Raw genomic sequence first — 23,095 nt, 5'->3', positions numbered from 1 at the left:
TGTGTGCCCCCCACCTCTGTCTGTGTGCTGAGCCTGGCCCCTCACCCTCCTCTCTTGTGCCCCCCACCTCTACCAGGGCAGGGAAGCCCCTGCAGCCCCCCTTCCTTTCCATGCAGCAGTGGCCTTGGGGACAGTTTTTGACATTGCACACAGCAAATCTTGCTCCACAAAATAGGTCTGGAGGGAAAAAACCAACACAACCCAGTTTCTTTAAGCATGGCTGTCACAGGTTATGACAGCAGGAGGCACAGGACTTCTCTTGTCCCTGCTCCTGCCTCCAGCCCCTTTTGCCTACCTATCCTCTTCATTCACTCCTCAGCCTGTCCCCAAATGCTGGACTGTGATGCTAAGTCCATGTTTGCAGTTACTGTGGAAAAAATGGAGTCTCTGCAGTCAAGTGCTGCTACCTCTGGGCTGGTCACTATGCCCCCACTCTACCCCCCTTACTCCTGACTAACAAGCAGGGCTGCACATTTGCAAAGCCTTTATTTGGTGTTTCTGTGGTGGGTGGGGAGGGGCCAGCCACCCCTGAGCAGGAGAGCAGCACATCTGTGTGCCAGGACCACGGGCAGCCTGAATGCACTGAAGAGCTGCTCCGTGCTCGGCACGATCAGGCCAGGCCCGCCCCAGGTGTGGGCTTTCGGGCTGAGCCTTCATAGAGAAGTGGTGTCCTGCTCCAGGGACAGCTGGCTCCTCCATCCTCCCACTGCCTAGGGTGGTGGAGCAGAGGGGGCAAGCGGGAGGCCTGGAGATGTCACCAGGGGTGGAGGTGGGACACTGGAATTATCCCACTGCCATCGCTGAGGTCTCTGCCACGAGCTTGCCCAGCCCAGCATCCTGACTGGGGGGTGCCAGAGACAGGAGCAATGGAGGGGACAGTACATGATTCCTGCTGCTGGGGAACATCTGCAGAGGGAATGGAATGGAAGCAGCTGGGGGGATGCTGGCCCTCACACCAGCAGCCTGAGGCTCTACTGCTCCTGCTGTTCCTCATGGTACTGCTGCCGTGTCCTCAGGTAGCTCATGATGTCTCTCTTCACGGTGGCGATGTTGGTGCGATGGTACCAGCGCATGATGGGCACGCCCTCAGGGCTCACCAGGAACTTCTCAAAGTTCCACTTGATGTCGTGGTTCCGCAGAGGCTCCCAGAAGAGCTTGTTGGGGTTCCCAAACTCCTCTGCCACTGGTGGACAGGCATTCTGCAATGGGGAGCCAGTGCATCACTGCCTTGCCACTCCAAAAAGCAAGCTGGGTGTGTCCCTCTCATCTCCCCTTGCCACAGAACCCACCTTCAGAAAGGTGAAGATCTTCTGCTCCTTGTCTCCATTCACATCCCCTTTCTGGAACAGCTGGAAGTTGGGAACAAAGCCATTTCCTGGCCGGACATACCTAAAAGAGGGGGAGGCAGGATGCACAGGGGTGGTGACAGGACCCCAAACCCCTGTTTGTGGGCCACAGCCAGCAGCAGCTGCAGCCTATGCTCAAACCCCTGGCTGGGACCCCAGCAGAGGCGGAGGAGTGAGGTATCTCACAGCCCCCACCACAGTACTCACTTAAGTGCTGGGAGGATCTCTGAGTTCTGGCCGGGTTCTTGCTTCCCAAACTGGTTGGAGGGGAAGCCAAGGACCACGAGCCCTTGGTTTCTCAGCTCATCTTGTAGTGCATTCAGTTCTGCATGCATGGAGAGCCAGAAGTGGGTTAGCAGAGGACTGGGCACAGCTCCACACCTGCACTTACCCCCAGACAGGCTGAGCCCTGGGGAGCAGGCATTAACCCTTTCCCCAGCTCCCCAAAGGAGAAAGAACCATGGGGATGTGCCAAAGGCTGTGCTCCTGGGCCCTGCCCTGACCCCAAAGTGCCCATGTTCCACAGGACTCTTACCAACATACTGTAGGGTCAGGCCTCAGTATGTGGCTACGTTGACAAAGAGCACCGTCTTCCCCTTGTATCTCTCAAAGGGGATGTACTCGTCTCCATCGAGGGGCAGGGCCCCGTAGTTGTAGATGGTGCCCGTCACCGTGGGGTAGCAGTCCACCTGTGGGGCGAGCAGCATCCCGTGGCAGCAGCTGCCAGCCACCCCGCTCCCCATCCCCACGGCCAGCAGAGCAATGAGGCGGCCCTGCTGCTGCCTGCGGGGACGGCTGCCAGCATTGTCCCCTGCCCTGAATGCCGCGGGCAGCAGCCACGCCCCGGCAAGCCAAGGTCGCTGCGGTGGGACAGGCTGGGTGGGGTGTGCGGATGCACATGGGTCTGGCTGCAGCTGGGGAATGTTCACCGAACAGGGAGCAGCAGGAAAGCGAGTGGCTGAAAACAGCCGGAGCACAGGGTGAGGATAGCACCAGAATCCCGAGGTTATGGGCAGTGAGTAGGATCCACCATCCCTGGAAGCCCTGGGGGACAGGGACAGTGCAGGGGTTTCCGTATGGGACGGAGGTTGGGCTGGAGCGGCCCCTTCATCCTGGGCCACAGGGGTTAAACCCAGAGGAGTCCGTGTCCTGTCTCCACCAGAGTACACAGGCTCTGCCACAGAGGGGCTATTTTGGGAGCTGGCAAGAGGTGAAGTCACAGGGGCTGCTCTCGAGGAGTGGAGGCTCCGCGGGATTGTTTGGTCCCGGTGGCAAAGTGGAGAGCCTGGTTGGGGGGGGGTGACAGTGCCCCTTCCCGCTGGGCTGTGGGGACACGGTGGATTTCACAGCTTCCAAACATGGGGGGACCCTCCCGGACATTGCACGGAAAAAAGTCCCTGTGTTCCGCCACTGAGGAAGTCACCTGGGGGATACATGGCTCTGTCCCCCTTTGTCCCTAACCCAAGGACAACGATTCTTGGCCCTTTGCAAGAACTTACTCAGAAAATCTCCCCGTGATCCAGGCACCGGGATTGTAGGGAAAAGAAAGGGGGTTCACGGGGCTACCGTACTCCATCCCTGCCCCGCAGAGTCCTGCAGAGAGCCTTGGGAACAGGCGCGCCCCAGGGTGACACACAGCCCCTAAACCCCCCTGAACTCCCCGTGGGGGTGTCCCCTCCTCTTACCTTCTCTCTCTCCTCACTTCGCCCCAGCTGGACGAGCCCAGCCAAAAATAGGGGCAAAATCCAGTTGCTGCGGGAGCAGCCCCCCATGGCTGGGCGCGGGGTGGGGGTGCCGGCACCCCCTGACAGCCCGGGGCGAGCAGCGGGGACGCGCGCCGCTGTCGCCTGCTGTCACCTCCGAGCCCGGCGGCCAAGAAATAGCTGCGGGGCTGCGAGGGGGGAGCCAATGGCCGGGGGGGCCGGGCCGACCGCGTTAACCATGTGGGCTCTGGGACGGACACACGGACGGACACCGCCCGGGGGTGGCACCAAGGCCTGGCGGTGACCCGGGGCACCCTCGGGGACACGGGGCAGCGGCATGTGCCCGGGGTTTATGCAATGTGTTACCCGAGCCGGCATTAAACCCGCAAGGTGGAGGGAGAAATATCGGGGGGAAGGAGGGAAAGAAGTGACGGAGGATGAAGAGGGTGGGAGAGGGGACGGGGGACAGAGGTGTCGCGGGGCAGAGGTGCCCCATCCTGCGCAGGCCGCCCAGGGGGGTGTTGGCACCCGAGGAGCAGGGATCAAACTCCCCCAGCAGCAGCCCCAGGGAGGCGGGGCTGGGTTCGGTGGGTGCCCCCCCAGTGGCTGCTCGGGCTGGGGAAGGTTGATCCCGCTCCTCTCCTTTGTGCCCGGTAAATGAAGGTGCTGCTAGAGGCAGCTCTGGAGGAGAATCCCTCCTGCCAGGGGCTGTTCTGCAGCTCATGGACTGTGGCTCCATGGTGACCCTGCTGGGGTCAAGGGCAGGGCACTGCTGTCCCTTAACCCTTGGTGTCCCCAGAGACAGGAGTTTCCAAGGTCCTGTTTGCTTAGCCAAGGAATGTGAACATTTACCCTGGGCTTTCTCCAAGGAAAACATTGGTGGTGAGGTCTAAATTCCCTGAAATCCCCCCAGAAATTATTCAATGGGAGAATTAACTGGCTGGAGGAGAGCTGTGGGAGTTGTGGTTTTGGGGGAGGCTGATCTGGGGTGGAGAACAGTATGGGGTGGCAGTGGGTGAGCCCTGGGGGGACCATGACTGCCAGCATGAGGTTTGGCTTTACTAGAAAGCAGGGTCAGGCCACGATGCTGTCACTGAGCCAGATGCTGGAGATGCCCCCAAAGAAGGGGAGTGTGTCCATGGGTTAAGAGGAAGCTGGGAGCAATATTCCAATCTGTGTTCTTCAGCAGAAGGAACACCATGTCCTGGGAAAGGCTGATGTTGTGAGGCTCCAAGTGCAGCCTCAGCTGGCGTGGGAGGGCTGGGGGTTGGGTACATCTCCCAAGCACACAGAGAAACCATGGAGCAGGGAAGCTGTGGGTCTCTGTCATTGGCAGCATTTGCCAAAGCTTTAAACCTGCTCTGCTGCTGGGGGAATGGCTTAGTCCTGCCCTGCCTGGACTCCAAACAGTGTGGGGTGTTCCTCTGGGTCCAGACAAACCCTCAGGGTGCTCACCCACTGACTGGGGACTGCACAGAGCCCATCACAACATGCCAAGAGCCACCCAGCCACAGGAGTGCTCTGGCTGACTCACAAATTCGGCTGTGAATGGAGCAAGGTGGGTCCTTGCCAAAAGCTGTAGGAGCCAATATCTATGGTTTGACCTCTCCACCTCTCCTAGGCTCCAGGGAGATTTGAGGCCACAGGGCTGCAGCTTCTGGCCTGCATGCTGCCTGCCCATCTCTGCATCCTGCAGCCAACAGAGGCCAGTGTGTGTCCACTGCTGTGCTCCCCAGCACAGCTCACACTTCTGACCCTGACCAGGGCTTGAGTCACCTCCTGCAAAGGAGCTGGGACAGACCTGTGGAGCTGCTCAGGGCTCTGCTCCCTGCCCCCCTATTTCCCACCAGAGGAACAGTCACCACATCTAGGTATAGTGCTGTGTGGCACAGTATGGTTGCGTCCCTTCCACATGTCCCTGATCCCTGCCAAGAGCAGTGAAAGTCTGAGTCACTCCTGAACTCAGTTTTCCTAAAACCAAAATAAAAACAAGGGACCCGTTTATCCAAGTCCCATCTCCTTGGGTCCCAATGCCAAATCAGCCTTGGTGGAGTTTGGGAATGGGGAAGAAGTTAATGAGACCCAGCTGATGGACACCCTCTCTGCCCCTGAGCTTGCACGGCACCCTTGGCATGTCACCCAGTGTCCCCAACACGCTGTGCCATGCCGTGCTGGAGGCTGCATGTGAGAGCCCCAAACTGTGCTGCTCCACCCTGCAGGACTGGGGTCCCCCCACCCCAAAAAGCACCCGTGCAGGGCAGGCTGACCCTCACACGAACCTTCCTGCCGTGTTGTTTTTCCACCAGAGCCGGAGGGGAGCCAGCCCCCGCCTGCTGCAGATGTTTGGCAGGAGTCCGGGGCGGGAGGCCAGGCGCCTGCAGCTCTCCGGCCGCCATGCTGCCGCTGCCACCCGCCTCCCCTGCTGCCCCTGAGCCACGTGCCGGGGCTGCAGAGACCTTGTGCCAGGCTGCAGGGCCCTGCTGAGCTAAGGAAACATGAAAGCAGCAGTGGGGACCATCTAGTGCTGCCTGCTGGGCTTATCCCAGAGCTGACCGAGGAGTATTTTCCTGCAGAGGGACAGGGATGGTGTCAGCAGCGTGGCAGGACAGCAGCAGGCAGCATTGCCCTGGCTAGCAGCAGTGCAGCTTCCCTCTGGCTGCTGGCCTGGCTTCACTCCCAGGGCAACCTGTTCTAAGTGCGCAACAGGAAGCAAAGCAAAGCAAGCTCTGCCAGGTGAGAGGCCCCAGCTCTTTGAGCACTGGGCTTCTCCAGGCTGCCAGCCTGCAGCTCAGCCAACCCTCACTGCTCTGCCCCAGCCCGTGAGCTCCCACACACTGCCCTGGTTCTGCCTCCCTGCTGGGCAGAGTGCCCAGCAGCCTTTGGAGTAGGGGTCCCTCTTCCCAAATGCCCCCACAGCCCCCAGGCTATGTGCTCTGCCCCCTCCAACATTACCATCCCTTCCTTCTCCAGGGGAAGATTTGCTCCTTGTATAAACTCCTCTGGCCCATTGTCCCCACTTCCCCCTGCAAAGGGAGGCTGCCCAGAGGCAAGGTGAGGGCTAGCATCCTTTGTTCCCTTCTCCCTGCTGGGACTGCCCTGTCTGCCTCCCCCAGCAGCAGCCCCACGGGCCAGCTGCCAGCTCCTGCCACATGCCAGCACCTCCAGGGAAGCATCCCAGTGGATGCTGAATCACTTCAGAGCCTGCATCACTCTGCCTGCTACAGCGTCACCGGAGCAGGACCTGCTTCTCAACAGAAAGGCATTTTTCCTTGGCAAAACTACATGCAAACAGTGCCTTCAATCAAGCTCCAGTATTGTTCAGGCACTAAAGCCAGGGACACAGGGGAATTTGGTTATCTCTCTCCATCCTGGAGGAGGAATTTCCAATGTGACAGTGTTGGAAATCCAGTTCAAATCCATTCTCCACCATCTTAATGCTTTAAAAAATGTCACGGCTTCTCCCTGCTTTACCTCTGCTCCCATTTAGCTCCATGTTTATTGTTATGAGCAAACCTGTCTTCCCAAGGCCTTTCCTGGAAATGTTTGCCACGAGTTTAAAACTTCCCAGAAAATTCATACCAAGAAAGGAAGTCTCTCACTCCCCTCTGCTGCTCTTGACCAGGGGAATGCAGAGGTGGGAACAGCCTTCACGAATGGTAGTTTGGAGTGGGGGGAGGTGTTCCATGCTTTTCCTTGTGTTTTGCTTCAAACCAGGCATCCTTCCCAAATCACTCTAATGTTTGTGGCTTCTCCCCTATTCCTCTCATAGCAAAGCTGCTCAGCTCTTATTCCTGGTGCTGCTGGCCATCTCCACAGTGTCCCCAGGGAAGCAATGCTGGGGTGGAGTCTGGGGGAGAGCAGAGCCAGGGCTGCTCCCACCCTGCACATCTGTAATGTTCTCCAGCTGCTGCTGCACCATGCCAGCAAGGGAGGGAGAGAGGAAGAAAAACAGGAAAATAAGTGGTTGTTTGCCTCAAACTGCAACTTGAGAGGTGAAGAGAGAGTTCACAGCTCAACACAGAAATATGTTTTTTGGCTGGGCAAGGAATAAGTGTCTGCTTCCTCCCAGCACAATCACAGCCAGGGGCCCCAGTGCAGGCACTTCTGTTCCCCAGGGTCTGCATCCCCGTGCTAGGCTCCCTCCCCAAGGTAGGAGATGTTTGGCCAAGGTCTTACTTCTCTGGGAACCTCCTGCCCCTCTGGCTTCATCACCCAATGCAAACCCAAACCTGACTATTGTGGATCATGCCACACAGGGATGGCAACACAGTGCAGGACTGATTGCTCTTTTCAGCACAGAAAATAGGATTTAAATAATTTCCACCAGTGTTGCCGTAGTGTTTCCCCACATCCTTTCCTGATTCATCCTGTCAACTTTGTAACCTTCCTTGCTGTGAGTCACCAGGATGCCGTTTCAGCCCCAGGGCTCCTGCCACACTCACCCAGCACGAGGCTGGTGTGAGGAAAGCGGTGCTGGTCACCCGAGTGGGAGAAAAACAGCCACAACTACTGTCAGAAAGTCCTGAGGGATCCTTCCTACCCACTGTGTCCAGACTGAAATATGCCCTCTTGGAGCATAGGGCTGGGCTGGCAGTGAGCTTCCTGCTGGGCTCCAAGGTCCCCCAAGGGACCTTTAGGCAAGGCAGTGCAGGCGATCAGAGCAGGGAGGAGAGGCTGCAAAGTACCCCAGATCCTGCAGAGCCGGACACCACCTGTAGCGTGGACAGATCTGCATGACACACTCACATAAAGTCCATTTATTTAATAATAAAGAATACAATACAAGAGCTTACATGATCCCTTGCCACTGGCTGGGCACAAACCCACTCCTCCCGCTTTACCTGCCCAGGTGAGGCATGCACAGGCTCCCCAGCAGGGCTGGTGTGCTGGGCAAACACAGGGAGCTCTCACTATCAGGAGTGGGGAATGCTGCCAGCATGCAGACAGGAGAGCTGGCAGGAACTGCACACAATTCTCTGCCCCACAAGACCCAGAGGAACCAAGAGCCTATAGAATTGTCCTACCATTGCAGCAGATGATGGATAGAGGGGAAGCCAGTGCCACCTGCACGTCTGCTGTGCAGCAAGCACAAGCTCTGTCATGGATGCTTTTAGCCAAGCACTAAATGCACAACCAGAAGCCACATCCATCTTGCTTTGACTCCTATTTTCCCCAACCACCTTGACAGCTGGGACTCCAAAAAAGAAATAACTTTGTCAGGCATTTCCACTCCTGCTGCTTGCTTGGGAGAACACAGTGTCACCAGTGAAGGTGAGACCAGCCTGCCTCGCTCATGGGATTGAGTTATTTCCAGCTGAGACATGTCCCCAAAGTCACACCTCTCCCCACTGCTGCCCATGCTGTCGTTTCCCCTTTTGTCCTCATGAGCTCGGTGGCAAAATGAGCAGTGGGTACGCAGTGAGAGCCAGGTGCAGGAGCAGGTCTGGGTGCTGGCCCACCCCAGCTCCTGCCCAGGCTCCAGCTGTCAGGGTGCCCCATGGGGGTCCCTGGCATGGGGTGCCATGGCTGCAGCCCCCAGCCCGTGGCTCAGACGATGCCGTTGCGCGTGGGGTGTGTTCGTACTCGGTAGATGATGACGGCAGTGGCTGGGCACAGCAGCAGCGCTGTCATGATGACTATGGTGGCCAGGATGATCAAGACGATGACCCAGATATCCAGGATGTGCTTGGGGAGGTCGGTAGGACCGAGATCCATCCTGCAAGGGAAAGGCAGAGGGGTGGTGGGGCAGCCTTCTCCATCCTTCCCATAGCCAGAGTTCCATCCAGTCCCCCGCTGCTCTCTCTAGGGACACCCCTGTGGCCAGGACCAGCTTTCACCTTGGGCTCCTTCAAGAGACTTTGCTAAAGGCTCCTTCAATTATCCGCAGGATTTACAGCATGCTTTCAAGGCACTGGATAAAAGCCCAGGGAAAAACTTCCCTATTAATTGCTCCTGTTTGTTACAGGAGCTGATAAAGGAAAACCACAACCGGGTGTCCCACTGGCCACTCAGGGCTGTATCATCACGTGGGGAAACGGTGGGATCAGGTCAGTCAGGAGGTCCCTCGTTTCTGGGGAGCCTCATGCGTGTCCCCCCCAGCCACACCTCGTGCTGAGTCACGGAATTATCCATCAACTGAAGGGCTCGGAGGGGCTGGGGAGCAGGGACCGCCTCCACAGGGACCATGGCTCTGCCCCCGTCCTGCCCTGCATCTCGGGGGTGGAGGACACACTGCTGTGGTGGAGAGGCAGCAGCTGCCTATGCCCTGACCATGCCCTCCCTGTGCCCTGCCCGTGCCCTGCCTGTGCCCTGAGCCTGCCTTGCCTATGCCCTGCCTATGCCCTGACCGTGCCCTCCCTGTGCCTTGAGCCTGCCTTGTCTGTGCCCTGCCTTGTCCCTGCCCTGCCTATGCCCTGACCGTGCCCTCCCTGTGCCCTGAGCTTGCCTTGTCTGTGCCCTGCCTGTGCCCTGCCTTATCCCTGTCCTGCCTGTGCCTGCCCGTGCCCTGTCTCTGCCCCGTCTTCGTCTTGCCCTGCCTGTGCCCTGCCTGTGCCCCGTCTCTGTCTCGTTCTCGTCTTTGCCTTGCCTGTCCTGCCCTACCCTGCCCATACCCCGCTTGTGCCCCGTCTGTGCCCTGAACGTGCCCTGTCCTTGCCTCGTCCATGCCCTCCGTGTGCCCTGCCTGCACCCTGTCGGTGCCCTGCCCATGCCCCGTCTGTGCCCTCCCTGTTCCCTGCCTGCCCTGTCCGTGCCCCCTCTTTGCCTTGCCGTGCCGCATCTCTGCCCCGTCTTTGCCTTGCCTGCTCTGCCCGTCCTGCTTCCCCTGCCCGTGTCCTCCCTGCCCGTGCCCTGCCCGTGCCCTGGCTGCCCTGCCCGTGCCCTTCCCGTCCTCTCGCATCCCCTTACCTACGGCGCTGCCAGGCTCCAGCACCCACTCCGAATCCAGCTCCCGCTCCCGCTCCCGCTCCTGCTCCTGCGAGGAGCGACAGCAGCGGCAGATCCCGCCGGGAGAGAAAGACTCCGCCTGGCTCCGCCCGGCCCGGCCCGGCCCGCGGAGGACGGCAGGGGAGGGGAAGAAGAAGGGGATAGAATGAAGGGGAAGGAGGGAAAGGCAAGGCACAGCAAGCCGTTTTTTCTACACCAGAATAAAATAAGAACACACTCCATCTCAACCCACTCAGAATGGGGTTCCACGGGGGGTGACCCTCCGGATCTGAGCCTGATGGGGACAAATGGTGACATTTCACTTCATAGTCCTTAACAAAGGGACCTCTCTAGCTCGTCCCCTCTTGCCTCAGCAGGGCTCACGGGCACCCACCTGCCCCCGAGGCCCAGGGCAAGACCGCCCAGAGCCTCCATAGCCACCCGCAGCGAGGTGCCCGCACTCTCCAGGGATTCAGGCAGGGTGATTAACAGAGACAGGGGCAGAAAGCATGGCCAGGGAGGGCACAGTCTTCAGCCTGCTGGCTGGGAACGGTGCTTCTGCTACCCAGGGGAATATTCCACTCCATGGGTGATGCTGAATGGCAAAAGCAAGGTGGGATGCTCTGAGTTTCCTACTGGGACACAAGCTCAGTGTCACTCACAGTGGGAGCCACACACTGCACCTTTCCCTTCTGCCTTTTCCCAGGGAAAACTGTTGGATTTCTGGTGGTGGAAAGCCCTACCACACTCTCTCAAGAAACCTCTGGGCTCCAGGTCCCCCCTGGACACACAGCTCTGCCGGGAGCACTGCACAGGCAGCCTCCTCCCCTCCCTGCCAGCAGCGCTCCCCTCCAGCTGCTGCAGGCGGATAAAAACCATGTGGGGTTTTTATCGCTGGCAGCAGCAGATCCTCATGGGCAGGGCTTTCCTGTGGAGCTGCAAGCAGCGGGCAGAGGGCAGGGACTGACTCCAGGCACCGTGTGGGGATGGATAACGGGGTGAGCATGGACAATCGGTGCCACAGGCCCGGCTGGCAGCCGTGCTTGTTTGGGGTATCCAGCAGCAAACTAGGGGTGGTTTGAGGATTCGAGTTCTGCCCTCTGTGCACACAGCAGAGCATCCACAGACCTCGTACTTTCCTACTGATGCCACCCATGGGAATGTTCATTCTTGTCAGGATCCTCTTAGTGCACATGAGACTGAAGAGAATCCACTCTGGGCTGTGAAAGGATCACCCCTGCTGCTCTGCTCTAATGAGACCCACCTGGAGCCGTGTCCAGCTCTGGGCTCCCAGCGTAAGAAGGACATGGAAGTGCAGGGGTGACTCCAGAGGAGGCCATGGAGATGTTCCAAGGGCTGAGCCCTCTGCTCTGGAGCCAGGCTGGGAAAACTGGGGATGTGCACCTGGAGAAGGCAAGGGCCCAGGAGACCTCAGAGCCCCTTCCAGTGCCTAAAGGGGCTCTGAGAAAGCTGCAGAGGGACTTAGGACAAGGGCTCGGAGTGACAGGGTAAGATGGAACTGCTTCTCACTGCCAGAGGGCAGGGATAGATGGGATATTGGGAAGAATTGGGGGTAGTCAGCCACTGGCACAGTGCACAGCTGCGGCTGCCCCACGCCGGGCAGTGTCCAAGGGCAGGCTGGACGGCCCCGGGCTCCGGAATGCACGGAGAGCGCCCACGCCCACAGCAGGGGCGGCACCGGGCGCGGCTGAGGCTCCGCCGGCCGCCCGCCATGCCCCACGGGTCACGTGGTAAGGCCGGTGTGGTGACGTCAGACGGCGGCGCGGTGACGTCAGGCGGCGGCGGCGGAGCCCGCCCGCTTGCAAGATGGCGTCGCTGCTGCAATCGGAGCGGGTGCTGTACCTGGTGCGCGGCGAGAAGGAGCTGAGGGCGCCGCTGCCGCAGCTGTACTTCTGCCGCTACTGCAGCGAGCTCCGCTCGCTCGAGTGCGTCTCGCACGAGGTAACGGCGGAGCGACCGCGCCGCAGCCGCACACCGGGCGGGACCGGGCGGGACCGGGCGGGATAGTGCTCTCTCTACACGCAGCGATTGGGTCGCTCTGCCGCCACTCACTCTCGTTCTGCTTTGCTATTGGTTGTTGTCGCGGCTGGTGGGCGGGTGCAGCGCGGTTCGTGGTGCGGGGATTGGCCGCGGGTGGCGGATGGGGCGGGGCTGCGCCTTCGATTGGCTGTGCGCGCCTGTCCGTCGGCGCCTCTCGGGTTGTGATTGGCTGGGGCGAGCGCTGAGGGGCGGCTTCCCCTCATGGTGGACGTGCCCCCCTGAACCGCCCCGGCCGGGGCAGCGGGGACCCCCAAACCTCGGTGGGGCCCGACCGGGGCAGCGGGGGCCACTCACCCTCCGACAGGACCCGATCGTTGGGTCAAGACTCCCCCCACACACACCCTCCCCATCGGGCCCGGCCGTGGAGGGACAAGGACCCCCCCAGACACACACCCCTCCCAGTTATACGCTACGATTTTTCCTTGGGCGGGGTTGGCTTCGTAAATTGTCTATTAAAACGGCTGAGACCGGTTTTGTGGAAAACTGGTTGAGTTAAGGAATTGTGATCGATTTGGAAAGCCTTGAAAGAATGACTGTGCAGCCCAGATGTCAGAGGAGGCATGTTTGAGGAGATGTGAAGGGAGTGGATTTGTGGGCTGGCTGTATCCGTCACCAATTCACTGCGGTGTGAGCAGTGTAGTCATTGTGCGTGGCCACGCTTAACAATCAGTTTGAATTCCTCTTCAAGAGGCCCCCAGTCTTGCTGCTGTTGTTTTAATAGATAAAATCTGCTGTGACAGCAGAGCGATACAAAGAGTCTTGTGAAAAATGTACATATCTGACCAGTGTAACTGCGAGGACAGAATAAATTTAGGTGTGACTAGAAAACAAAATGTTAAAGATGTTGTTCAAGCTGAAAAATGAGATTCTGGTGACTGCTAAAGGTCAGCACTCAAGTGATCTTTTCCCATTTACAAGGTGAAGTAGTTTAATCCATTCTAACTTAAGAAATCTTATAATTTATGTTATTAAAGATCACAATCTGCCTGAGATGGGCTAAGGTTTAGCATACCAAAAAATGTCTTAAGCCTTCCCTGGCTTCAGCATGCTGTTGCAAGACATGAATCCGTGTTGGATCGTGTGGCAGTTTGGAGTTTTTTGGACAAAGGTGTGCCAGGTAACGTGTGTGATGTGACTGTGTCTCCTTCAGGTGGATTCTCACTACTGCCCCAGCTGCCTGGAAAACATGCCTTCAGCTGAAGCCAAGTTGAAAAAGAACAGGTGACGTTGCTTTGGGGTTTTTGTTTTTTTTTTTTTTCATCAAGACTCCCTATTTGAAACAGTCCCCATGCTTGTCTGAAACTCTTCAAAAATTACATGGCTGCTTATTTTGTTTGGGGAAATAAGTGTTGTATTGTATGTATTATGTGCAGTTCATGACTTTTGGAGGATTTTTTTAATGTCCTGGGCTCATAATACAGAGGGTTTTTTTGTATCACATTATGTTTCTCACTGCTGCTGCTCTTACGCTGACACTGAACCCCCCCAAGTTCCTGTGAGGGCTCTGCTTCCCTTTATCCCTAGTGCTGTTTCCTAGGAGTTAATAATCTGTAGTTTTAATACTGCTGTGGCTGTTGGGCGCATTCCTCTCAGCCTCAGACCCTTCTCAGAGCCCTGCCTTGTTGTTTGCAGGTGTGCCAACTGCTTTGACTGCCCCTGCTGCATGCACACCCTTTCCACACGGGCCACGAGCGTGCCTGCGCCGCTGCCCGACGACCCTGCCAAGACCACCATGAAGAAAGCCTATTACCTGGCCTGTGGCTTCTGCCGCTGGACCTCCCGCGACGTGGGCATGGCAGACAAGTCTGTGGGTAAGGGACAGTTAAAAGGCAGGAAACTGAGCTGCAGCACGAGCCCAGTTTGTGTTTTGAAGGTAACCGATAAATTCCTGATTGTACTATAGACTTAATGTCTGTCTAGGATTGGAGTTAGAGTTGAAAATTCACAGGAAAACTCTTTGTTGCTGAAGATTCATCTGGAGAGCTGAGTTGAGTTAGTGGAATATGTGACCCACTTCTTCCATGCCTGTGTTACCTGACTAGTGAGAAAACTGTCAAACTGTTTTAGTCATTGCACTCTCCCCACAGCTGAGATCTTGTTTGTGTGCTTTGACAGTCTTTGAAGCTGCTCAGTCTGACAGCATAAACATCTAATTTATTTTCCATCACTTTTGTACACTTATTCCAGAGCTGCTAGTCATTGTTTGAACTTGGCTTTTCTCTTCACAAGAGCACTAGAACAAAGCTTTCATCTGTTTTTTTGGTATGTGAGATGTACAGAAAATATACAAAAAATACAAAGCTTTAATCTATTTTTTTGTATGTGAGATGTACATAAAATACCTGTCAAGCTCCAGAAATGGGGTTGAGTAGGCCAAGCAGATCCTCTAACTTCCAGTATTGATGTGACTGAAAATGCAGCTGAGGATGCAGAGACAGCAGGAGCCAGTAGTAAGAGGCACACGTAAAAACACATATACCTGCTGCTGAAGTGACTCCTGGGGGCTGTCCTGCATATCTCTCAAACAACATTTGTTTAAAAACACAGTATAAAAGCTCCTTCATTCCAAAGCTGCCTGTGCAAGTCTTTCAGAGGTGTATATTTGTACAGACATGAGCTTAAACAAGTGCAATAGTAGGTGTAGCAAAAATAGGGAATGCTCTATTTTATAGATAACACCAAGATAGTTGAGTGTTGGGTGTGATTTCTGTGTGGCATCTGGAAATCTCCTATGGACTTTGCTTTTTCTCTTCTCTTGTGCAGCGAGTGGTGGCTGGCAGGAGCCGGAGAATCCTCACACGCAGAGGGTGAGTGAGCAGGAAAGCTGTGCTTGGGCTGAAATGCATCAGCCAGAAAGAGCTGTTAGAGTGTCAGGCCCTCTCAATCACTTTTTCTGCATCTATATAATCCTTCAGATACCAGTTCCAGCTCCTAATCTGCACCTTGACTGAATTCAGTGGAGGGAAGGCCTCTTAGAGGCTCCCCTGAGGATATCGCAGTATAAAATCTCCTTTTGAGAAGAAGCTCAGTTGAAACCAGCCTATCTAATGGTGCTGTTAAGGTGAATGTGCTGCGTATGTATGTGAAAAAAAGCTGTTTTCCAATCAAAAGTGTGTCTAGGATCTGGAAAACACAACTGCACCTTTAACACCCTTCCCTGTTGCCCATTAGGGCTCCAGTCTACATGTGACCAGCCTCGGGGAGGGGGGGAAAAGATGCTGAAGATGCTGTTTGCTCTGCCAATCCAGATTACTCAGATTTGGCTACATGACATTACTCTCTGCAGTCATGGCAAATTCGTGAACAAAGTCTCAGTTGCTGAGTTGCAAAGTGAGAATTGGACTCTGCCCTCCAACACACATCATTCCCAAGCGAGGGTCAGTTTGTCACCCCCAGTGTGGGTTAAGACATGTTAAGGTACTCAGGCTTCTTGAAGCACATCCTGCACAATACAGCTGGTGCTAGGAGCAGAGTGAAACAAGTAGCAGGAACCACAGCTAGTTCACAAGCAAATGCTGCAGCTGAGTGACAGCACTCCCTGTTCCTTTTCCTCCTCCAGATTAACAAACTGGTGGAGTACTACCAGCAGCTGGCTCAGAAGGAGAAGATCGAGCGGGACAGGAAGAAGCTGGTGCGACGCCGCAACTACGTCCCGCTGGCCTTCTCGGTGAGCTGGCTGTGCCATCCTCTCAGAGCAGGAAAAGGGATCCACAGCAGCCTCAGCCTGGGAAATTTAATAGCTGGTAGCACAATAGGGCTGCCCAAGAAAAGGAGGCTTTCTTTAGGGAGGAATACTTTTATACTCATTACTGTTACATTGCCACTTTCTCTGATAGTCCTCCCCAGCAGTACCAGAAGAGTTTATACTTGCCATGACAAGGAGTATGTTCTCCAGCAGCTCTTTCCCAGGACAGTTCATCCCACAGCTCAGTGACAGATAGATCAACATTGCCTGACATTTCTTTGCATGAAATCTCTACTGAAATTAACCTTAAGAGTTGGTTGTGGCCTGAATGACTTGTTTATTGTACCTGACAGGTAAATGCTCACTTTGTTTAGCTGGGTGACTGCATATGCTTGCTACTTCAATGAATTGCTTGCTCTGTGCCCTTGCTTGTGTCTTATGGCTGCATTTTTTGTCTCCGTTGCTACCTGCTGCTATTTTGGGGGCTCTCCACAGCAACACACTATACATGTAGTGGTAAGTCTTTTCACAGTTTCTGCTCTCATGGTACCAAGTGAAGGGGAGTAACAGATCCTACACCTTGGCTCAGGGCCTCTGGCTTAGGTGTGCCTTAAAAAAACACAGGTGAAGCCTAACTCTTCAGAGGGTAACATTTGTTACAAAAACCTTTTTGTAACAGGTCAGTGTCTTTGAGTAAGTAATGTACACCTGAACAGCAGTCCTTCACCAAGCTTGGCTGAGACACAGCTGTCTGCTTGGCCAAGGCAAGTGCCACTAACATTAATCACCTCATCCTTGAAAAATCACCACACTAGGCTGATGCTCACTTTTCTCATTTGGTGAGAATTCAGGTTTTCAGCCCAGCCCAGAAGGAAGATGTCTGCCTCCAAGCACCCTGGGTACAAATCAGTTGTAGAAAGATGAGGAGTAGCTCAGCTATTTCTGGTGAGAGAGACTTGTAGGTAACGATGTTTATAGGAGATTGAACCTTCCAACTGCTTCAGGTAGTGCTACAGAGCCTGTCAGGTGGATGCATAACCACATCAAACCACTTTTTTTGGCAGCTGAGCTCTCATTCTACACTACTTGACATGGAGTAGCTCTGAAGAGAATATACAGGGGAAATGTCTTAATAGTGCAGGCTGGTGATTTGAGGAAGGAGCAAAAAGCTTTATAAGCAGTAGCCACACACATCTCTCTTCCCCCATCTGCAGTGCAGTGGGAATTGTTTTCTCCTTGCCAACAGTTTAAGCAGAAAAATTTATCTTAGGAGGCGTTGAATACCTTTTACTTTTTGCTTTCCTTTGCTTGTACCCCCATGCTTGTCATGCAGCTCAAAGGATGAGTTTGCAGCAGGTCTTTTTGTCCCATCAAGAAGCAGACCTGAGGGTGACAGTTCCTTTTTTCCTTGTAGGACAAATATGGCCTTGGAACAAGGCTTCAGCGCCAGAGGCCCGGAGCTCCCATCAGTGCCCTCGCTGGACTCTCGTGAGTCTCAGGGTTGGGGTTACCTTTGGGGGGAAGATTGGAGGTGTAGGCAAGAGAGGAGTAAAGCAGGAAAGATGCTAGACAATTAGCAGATAGTAGTGAGAGGAGATTCTCCTTTTGAAACTTGGGCATGTCTCTGCAGCAGCTCCAGATGTTCTGCTTTCTCCCAAGAGGAACAAGTGACTGCTCACACCCTTGTTGCACTTCTTGTTGTGCAATCTCAGCTCTGGCTGCCTTCTGTGCTGTCATGCAGTTACTGCTGTTGCTGCCAGAACACGTGTGCCCTATTTCATGACTGAGTTGCCCCTTATTTTGCTTTAGCCTGAAAGAAGGAGAAGACCAGAAGGAGATCAAGATTGAGCCAGCTGATGCAGTGGAAGAAGTGGAGCCTCTTCCTGAGGATTACTACACAAGACCAATCAATCTGACAGAAGGTGAAACCTTAGTATTTTGTCACTTTTTGGTCTTACGTTTTGTAACATGGGGATTGCCTACAAGCTTGTGACATTCTTCATGACCCAAGTTTCTGGTTATTTTTTAGTGGGATTGAAATACTGGAAAATACATAAAGGCTCTTTAAATGCTAACTTTGAATGCAAGATCAGCTTCATGTTGTACAAGAAAGCTCAGAGCCAGAAGGCCTGAAGGGTTATTTATTTCCTTGCTGGCCTTAATTTCTGTGTATGTGAAGCATCAGCTTTTAGATGGAGAAAAAAGCTGATGTCCTTTTTCAAATAACAGCAGGAAATAAGGAAATAGCAGCTGCTGGGGAGCTGGAACCAAAAGGGGCTGTTGAGTAACAATTGTGCATTGCTTTGACATCAGCTTGGAACAGCCTGGTACATTTGCCAGGTCTTTAGCTGACTCATAAATTTAACCCACAAATCCTGTAAATTGATCAGTAAGACTTGGTGTGAACAGGATAGTTGATCAGAGGTACAGGAGTGATGTGGGTTTCCAGCTGAGGTGGCTCCAAGTGGAACAGATGTTAGTTGCTCTGCAGGTCTACAAAGTCTGCCACTATCAATTAATTCATGAAAGGTGTATGGAAATGGGTAGATCTTCTTGGTCTCCTTTTCTCATGAAGCTGTTGGCATTGTGAGTTTGATGCTTGTGAAGAAGACAATTTTCCTGGTTCCCCACAGTGAGGGAAAGGCTGCCAGGTGGCTCACTTGCCTCTTGGGCACTGGAACAATGAGGAGCCTGCATTTTGGGAGAAATCCATGAGAAGTTTTGGCTGCTGGGATTTTCTTACTTTGGGAACTGTTTTCTCTCATTCTCCATGTGAGTCTGGGTTATGCAAACTCCTTGCTAAGAGTGTATTGTACTCGTGCAGCACCCAGCTGTGAGGGTGACAAAACTGTGAAACTCCTTTGCTGTGGTGAGGGAAAGAACTGTGTTGTAGATGATTCCAAAACTCTTGTTTCCATCCCAGCTCAGCTCTGAAGAGAGATGTGAGTCCTTTATTTCTCCTGGGCTAGCACTGGTGTTGCTCTCATGGTATTGTGCCTAGTCAGGGCAGCCCTTTATTCAGCTTTTGCCTGTCAGTTTATTTCTAGAAATGTGATAATTGCCAGTGACTTCTGAATTACAGGGTGCATGTCAAATTAGGTGTCTTAGAGATGGTGGGGGGTCTCCACACAGTGCAAGGTGCATATGTAGAATCCAGCTCAAGTTTCAGTTCCTGAGACATTTCTTTGTCTTGCTTTCTGCTGTGCTCCCAGTGACGACTCTGCGCCAGCGCCTGCTGCAGCCTGACTTCCAGCCCATCTGCGCTTCCCAGCTCTACCCACGTCACAAGCACCTCCTGATCAAACGCTCGCTGCGCTGCCGGGTAGGGAGCTCAGTCCAGAGACCTGCCTTTTCCACTGACCACTTGGGGGCTGGGAAATGGGCTGGGTGTTCCTCTTTTAAAAGAAATGGCTCAAATGCTTCTGGTTGTTGAAAGTTCTCAGCCAGGTTAGTGGTAACAGCAGTAAAGGGGGGATGAGGGAGGCTGTGGCATCTCTGGTGTGATGACATTTGTGAATGGGGACAACACTGTCAAAGATGCACAAAGATACAAAGGGGGTTTGTGCTAGTGCCCTGCTAACCAAGGAGTCAAAGAAGACTGTTGGTGCAGTTGAAATAAAAAATTGTTGATGTTACTAAAGACAAAAGTCAACAAACAAAATATTAGGGAGAGACAGTACAGAATACTGAGGATGTTACTAGAGTGATGGCAGGAAGAGAGTATTTCAGAGAAGCAAAGCAGAGATCTGGGAAGTGAAGACAGGCAAGAGTTAAATCCAAGTTCTGTTCTTGGCTTTCTACATGGCCTTTACTACATGATTTGTTTTCTCGGTCATACAAGGATATTTATTTATCTAGTTGCTAAAGTAATAGAGCAATATGCAGAATGCTTTGCAAATGCAGAATATTTTCTCAGAAATAAGTCACGTCAGGTTGATCCTTTATTGGAAGAGTAGCCTATGAGGAGATCAGGACTTCAGCTGCTTCAGTTTTTTAATGGATTCTGGAGCATAGATCAGAGGGCTTACAGTTATTTGTGCTGCAGTCAGTGTCCAGGTGTTTTCAAGACTGATTCCAAGTCTTGTGTTTCTGAGGTTGCACTGGCAGTGCTGGGTATGGCATTTTGGAGTATCAATAGCTGAACATTGCTGGCTACATGCATCCCAGATAGTTTTTATGTGCTGTGCTGGAGGCTGTAATTCATGGCTGGTGATGCAACACTTGTGGCTCTGGTTCTTCAGTGTGTGACTTTTGGTGCTGACTTAAATACCTTTCTCTCTAGAAATGTGAACATAACCTGAGCAAACCAGAATTCAATCCAACATCTATCAAATTCAAGATCCAGCTGGTTGCTGTGTAAGTAAGAAATGGGGACTGGAGACAACGACTCCCTGTTCATGCTTAGTTAATGCCTTCTGTTTTAATTTCCTTTGATCTCCTGTGGGATTGTGTCATCCCTTAGGATGGTGTAATCACCTTTTTATATATTTAGCTTATGTGTAATAGGTTTGCTTGCTGATCTACTAAAGGTTTCAGCAGTTGGACAAAAACACTGCCTGCTGTGCCAGCCCCAGACTGTAGCAGGTGTTTGTAAGATTAGGGTTATACAGCAAAAGAACACTTCATTTTTCCTTTTAGGAAAACTCTAATAGCTTTTCAGACAGCAGCACAGTCCCTCACAGTCATTTGCTCTGTTATTTTGTAGTAACTACATCCCTGAAGTGAGAATCATGTCTATTCCCAACCTGCGCTACATGAAGGTCAGTAGCTTTTCCAGAATGTCTTAGGCTGAGACACATAGCCAGGAGCTGTGAATGTGGGATGTTTTTGGAAGATGACATGGTGTGATGGGTGTTCTCTGAGGGCTCCTCTTACTTTGTTCAGGGGATGCAGGGTTTAAGGGAGTGGCTACTGCATGTACTTGTCACTGCAGCAGGAGATTGCTGTGCAATGTGACATGTGGCATCACAAGTGCTTGCCATGTCTGAAGAATAAAAGGTGTGGAATTGAGGTCTCAGCTAGACTCCCAAAATAAGTATTTCTTACATTAAGAGTTTTGCATGGCATTGGTGCCTTTCTTATGGATGGGGGATGGTCGCTGTCCATCCATTGAGAGGATGTGATGCAATTTTTGAATGTGTTGATCAGTTGGAGAAGATGGAGGTGCTTACAGTAACAATTAATTTTAGCACAATTGCTTCTTGAACTGTGATTCCTGAATCTCCCCAGGAGAGCCAAGTGCTTCTGACTCTGACTAATCCTGTGGAGAGCGTCACACATGTGACATTGCTGGAGTGTGAGGAGGGAGACCCTGATAACATCAACAGCACTGCCAAGGTATTGATTGTACCCTCCTACTGTGTAAGCCCAAGCCTCTTCCCACATTTACCACTCCCATTTGTGGTAAATCCACAAGCCACACTTTACATATGTCCTTCAACCCCTGCCAACTGGACTGCATTTCTCCTCTTTGGAGCTTAAATTACTATTACAAATGTAAACAGCAGCTTATGAAGTACTTTGAAATTGTGTCTATTCATTGATATCCAAAACCCAAGGGAGAAATGTATTATTTCCCAGCCAGGGTGGTATTCAGGTGGTCCTGGAGCAGAGAAAAGCTCAGGATGAATCACTTTTCTGTTAAACTGCAGGGAAGCAGACTTCAAAAGAGGAGAGCCCTCTCCTGCTTGCAGTGTAGCTGGTGATCAGTGCTGAAAGGCTTCTTTGCCTTTGTGCTCTGTTTCAGGTGGCAGTTCCTTCCAAGGAGCTTATTCTGGCTGGCAAGGATGCTGCAGCAGAGTATGATGAGCTGGCAGAGCCTCAAGACTTCCAGGATGACCCGGAGTGAGTGTCCTGTGGGGATCCTCTCCCTTAAAAACTTGGCTCACTGAGTAACTTGTTCTCCTCCTGACTGTCTTCAGTGTGGTTTTGAGTTCCTCTGAGAACATTGTTCTGCTTGTAACAATGCTTTGAGAACTTGGCTGACCCAGTGTTCCTGTGTGTTCTGCCTTGCAGCGTTATTGCCTTTAGAAAAGCCAACAAGGTGGGAGTCTTCATCAAGGTCACTCCACAGAAAGAAGAGGGCGAAGTGACCGTGAGTTTCAAGATGAAGCACGAGTTCAAAAACCTCACTGCTCCCATCCGGCCCAACGAGGAGGGTGACCACACCTCTGAGGTGATCTGGCTCACCCATCACGTGGAGCTCAGCCTGGGCCCTGTGCTCCCGTAGCGGCGCCCAGCGCTTGTTCCTGACGGCTGGATGGACTGGCACCCTGACAAAGCACCTGCTGGAAGGTTCTGCCAGAGCTCCTTTGTGTGTGTGGGTGTGCCACGGGCCTGGCTGGCCGCCAGGAGGGGCTGAGGCTGCCGTGGTTTGGGTTGGTTTGTTCTCTCTCCCCTTGTTGTAGTGCCCACTAACCACCACTCCACTTCCCCTCACTGCCACAGGCTAGAGTAACTTGCAGCATGTGTTAGAGCACAGAGAAAGACCTCCTTCCAGGTTTGCACTGAATTTGGCTTTATTAACAGATAATTAGGGCTGAATTTGGATTTATCAGCAGAAAAGAAGTCATACTGGTTTTTTCTCCATTTTGGCCCACAAACCTGGTGTTCCTTACCCAATGATGAACAACTTCTCTTTCACCCAGAGCAATTTCCTTCCCATACAAACATTTTAAGGAGTGTCCCTGTCTTCTGCATTCTGGCAAGTTACTGCCAGCAGCACGATCTTTTCTTTTGGTTTTCTGCTTTCTCATAGGATACCTCAACTGTGGGGGCTGGGCTGCAGAGCCCTACCCCTCTGGCATATGTAGCTTGCTTAGCTGAGGTGGCAGTTCACAAAGGAATTGATCAGTTGGCCTTTAAACTTTAACCATAGTGTACTGTAGTGTTTATTGATCTAAATGGTAACCAAGCCTGCCATCAGCCTGCTGCATCTCAGCTGGATGTAGCAGCAGAATGTGCTGCAAGCTGGGAATTCATGTTCTGCTGCAGCTCTTGACTGAGGCAGGAATGCTCTGGAGAGGCAGGGTTGCTCCAGAGAGGCTCCCTGGCAGACTTCAGCTCAATAAATGCTGTGTTGCTAGGGGTTGTAGCAATGAGGCTATGAAACCTGGAGCATTAAGGTTAGTTCTGATAATTACAAAGCTACAGCAGTGATTTGAGTTCATAATCTTTGTTTTCCCAGTTAGGGTGGGTGGGAGGGAGGTGTAAAGGCGGAAACTCATTATTTGCTGACTCCACACACTGTAGCAGAAGGTCATTTAGCCGGGGTGTAATTTGGCTGCAGTCCAAGCTAAAATGGGTGATTAGGAGCTGTGTATCCAGGAGACTGAATTACCAATAAGTGCATGGCTGTTCTAGGCAGGTGAGATGGC

General features: G+C 53.2%; 3 protein-coding genes across 3 annotated transcripts; 1 reads left to right on the top strand and 2 right to left on the bottom strand.

The window, feature by feature from the left end:
* Nucleotides 1-467: 467 nt before the first annotated feature.
* Nucleotides 468-3,217, bottom strand: GPX3 (glutathione peroxidase 3). The gene is made up of 5 exons (XM_079320237.1): nucleotides 3,032-3,217; nucleotides 1,882-2,035; nucleotides 1,554-1,671; nucleotides 1,290-1,389; nucleotides 468-1,199 (listed from the first exon to the last, which is right to left on the bottom strand). The coding sequence occupies exons 1-5, from the start codon at nucleotides 3,116-3,118 to the stop codon at nucleotides 972-974; spliced, it is 687 nt and encodes a 228-aa protein (XP_079176363.1). The 5' UTR covers nucleotides 3,119-3,217; the 3' UTR covers nucleotides 468-971.
* A 4,574-nt stretch (nucleotides 3,218-7,791) lies between these two features.
* Nucleotides 7,792-9,282, bottom strand: SMIM3 (small integral membrane protein 3). The gene is given in 2 exon segments (XM_079320142.1): nucleotides 7,792-8,784; nucleotides 8,787-9,282. Coding segments are annotated over 2 exon segments (219 nt in total). The 5' UTR covers nucleotides 8,818-9,282; the 3' UTR covers nucleotides 7,792-8,596.
* Nucleotides 9,283-11,724: 2,442 nt separating this feature from the next.
* On the top strand, nucleotides 11,725-22,877 carry DCTN4 (dynactin subunit 4). The gene is made up of 13 exons (XM_079320116.1): nucleotides 11,725-11,935; nucleotides 13,185-13,255; nucleotides 13,667-13,845; nucleotides 14,798-14,841; nucleotides 15,594-15,701; nucleotides 17,134-17,207; nucleotides 17,529-17,641; nucleotides 18,932-19,041; nucleotides 20,002-20,075; nucleotides 20,425-20,479; nucleotides 20,949-21,056; nucleotides 21,466-21,563; nucleotides 21,735-22,877. The coding sequence occupies exons 1-13, from the start codon at nucleotides 11,801-11,803 to the stop codon at nucleotides 21,946-21,948; spliced, it is 1,383 nt and encodes a 460-aa protein (XP_079176242.1). The 5' UTR covers nucleotides 11,725-11,800; the 3' UTR covers nucleotides 21,949-22,877.
* The last annotated feature ends 218 nt before the right edge of the window (nucleotides 22,878-23,095 follow it).

Source organism: Erithacus rubecula (genome assembly GCF_903797595.1).
Source record: "Erithacus rubecula genome assembly, chromosome: 16".
Lineage (NCBI taxonomy): Eukaryota > Metazoa > Chordata > Aves > Passeriformes > Muscicapidae > Erithacus > Erithacus rubecula.
This window is presented reverse-complemented; position numbering and strand designations above follow the sequence as displayed.

Coding starts and splice junctions, on each gene's coding strand:
- DCTN4 (XM_079320116.1), top strand. CDS start 11,801: ATGGCGTCGCTGCTGCAATCGGAGCGGGTGCTGTACCTGGTGCGCGGC. Junction 13,256..13,666: donor GCCAAGTTGAAAAAGAACAG/GTGACGTTGCTT, acceptor TGTTGTTTGCAG/GTGTGCCAACTGCTTTGACT. Junction 17,208..17,528: donor AGTGCCCTCGCTGGACTCTC/GTGAGTCTCAGG, acceptor ATTTTGCTTTAG/CCTGAAAGAAGGAGAAGACC.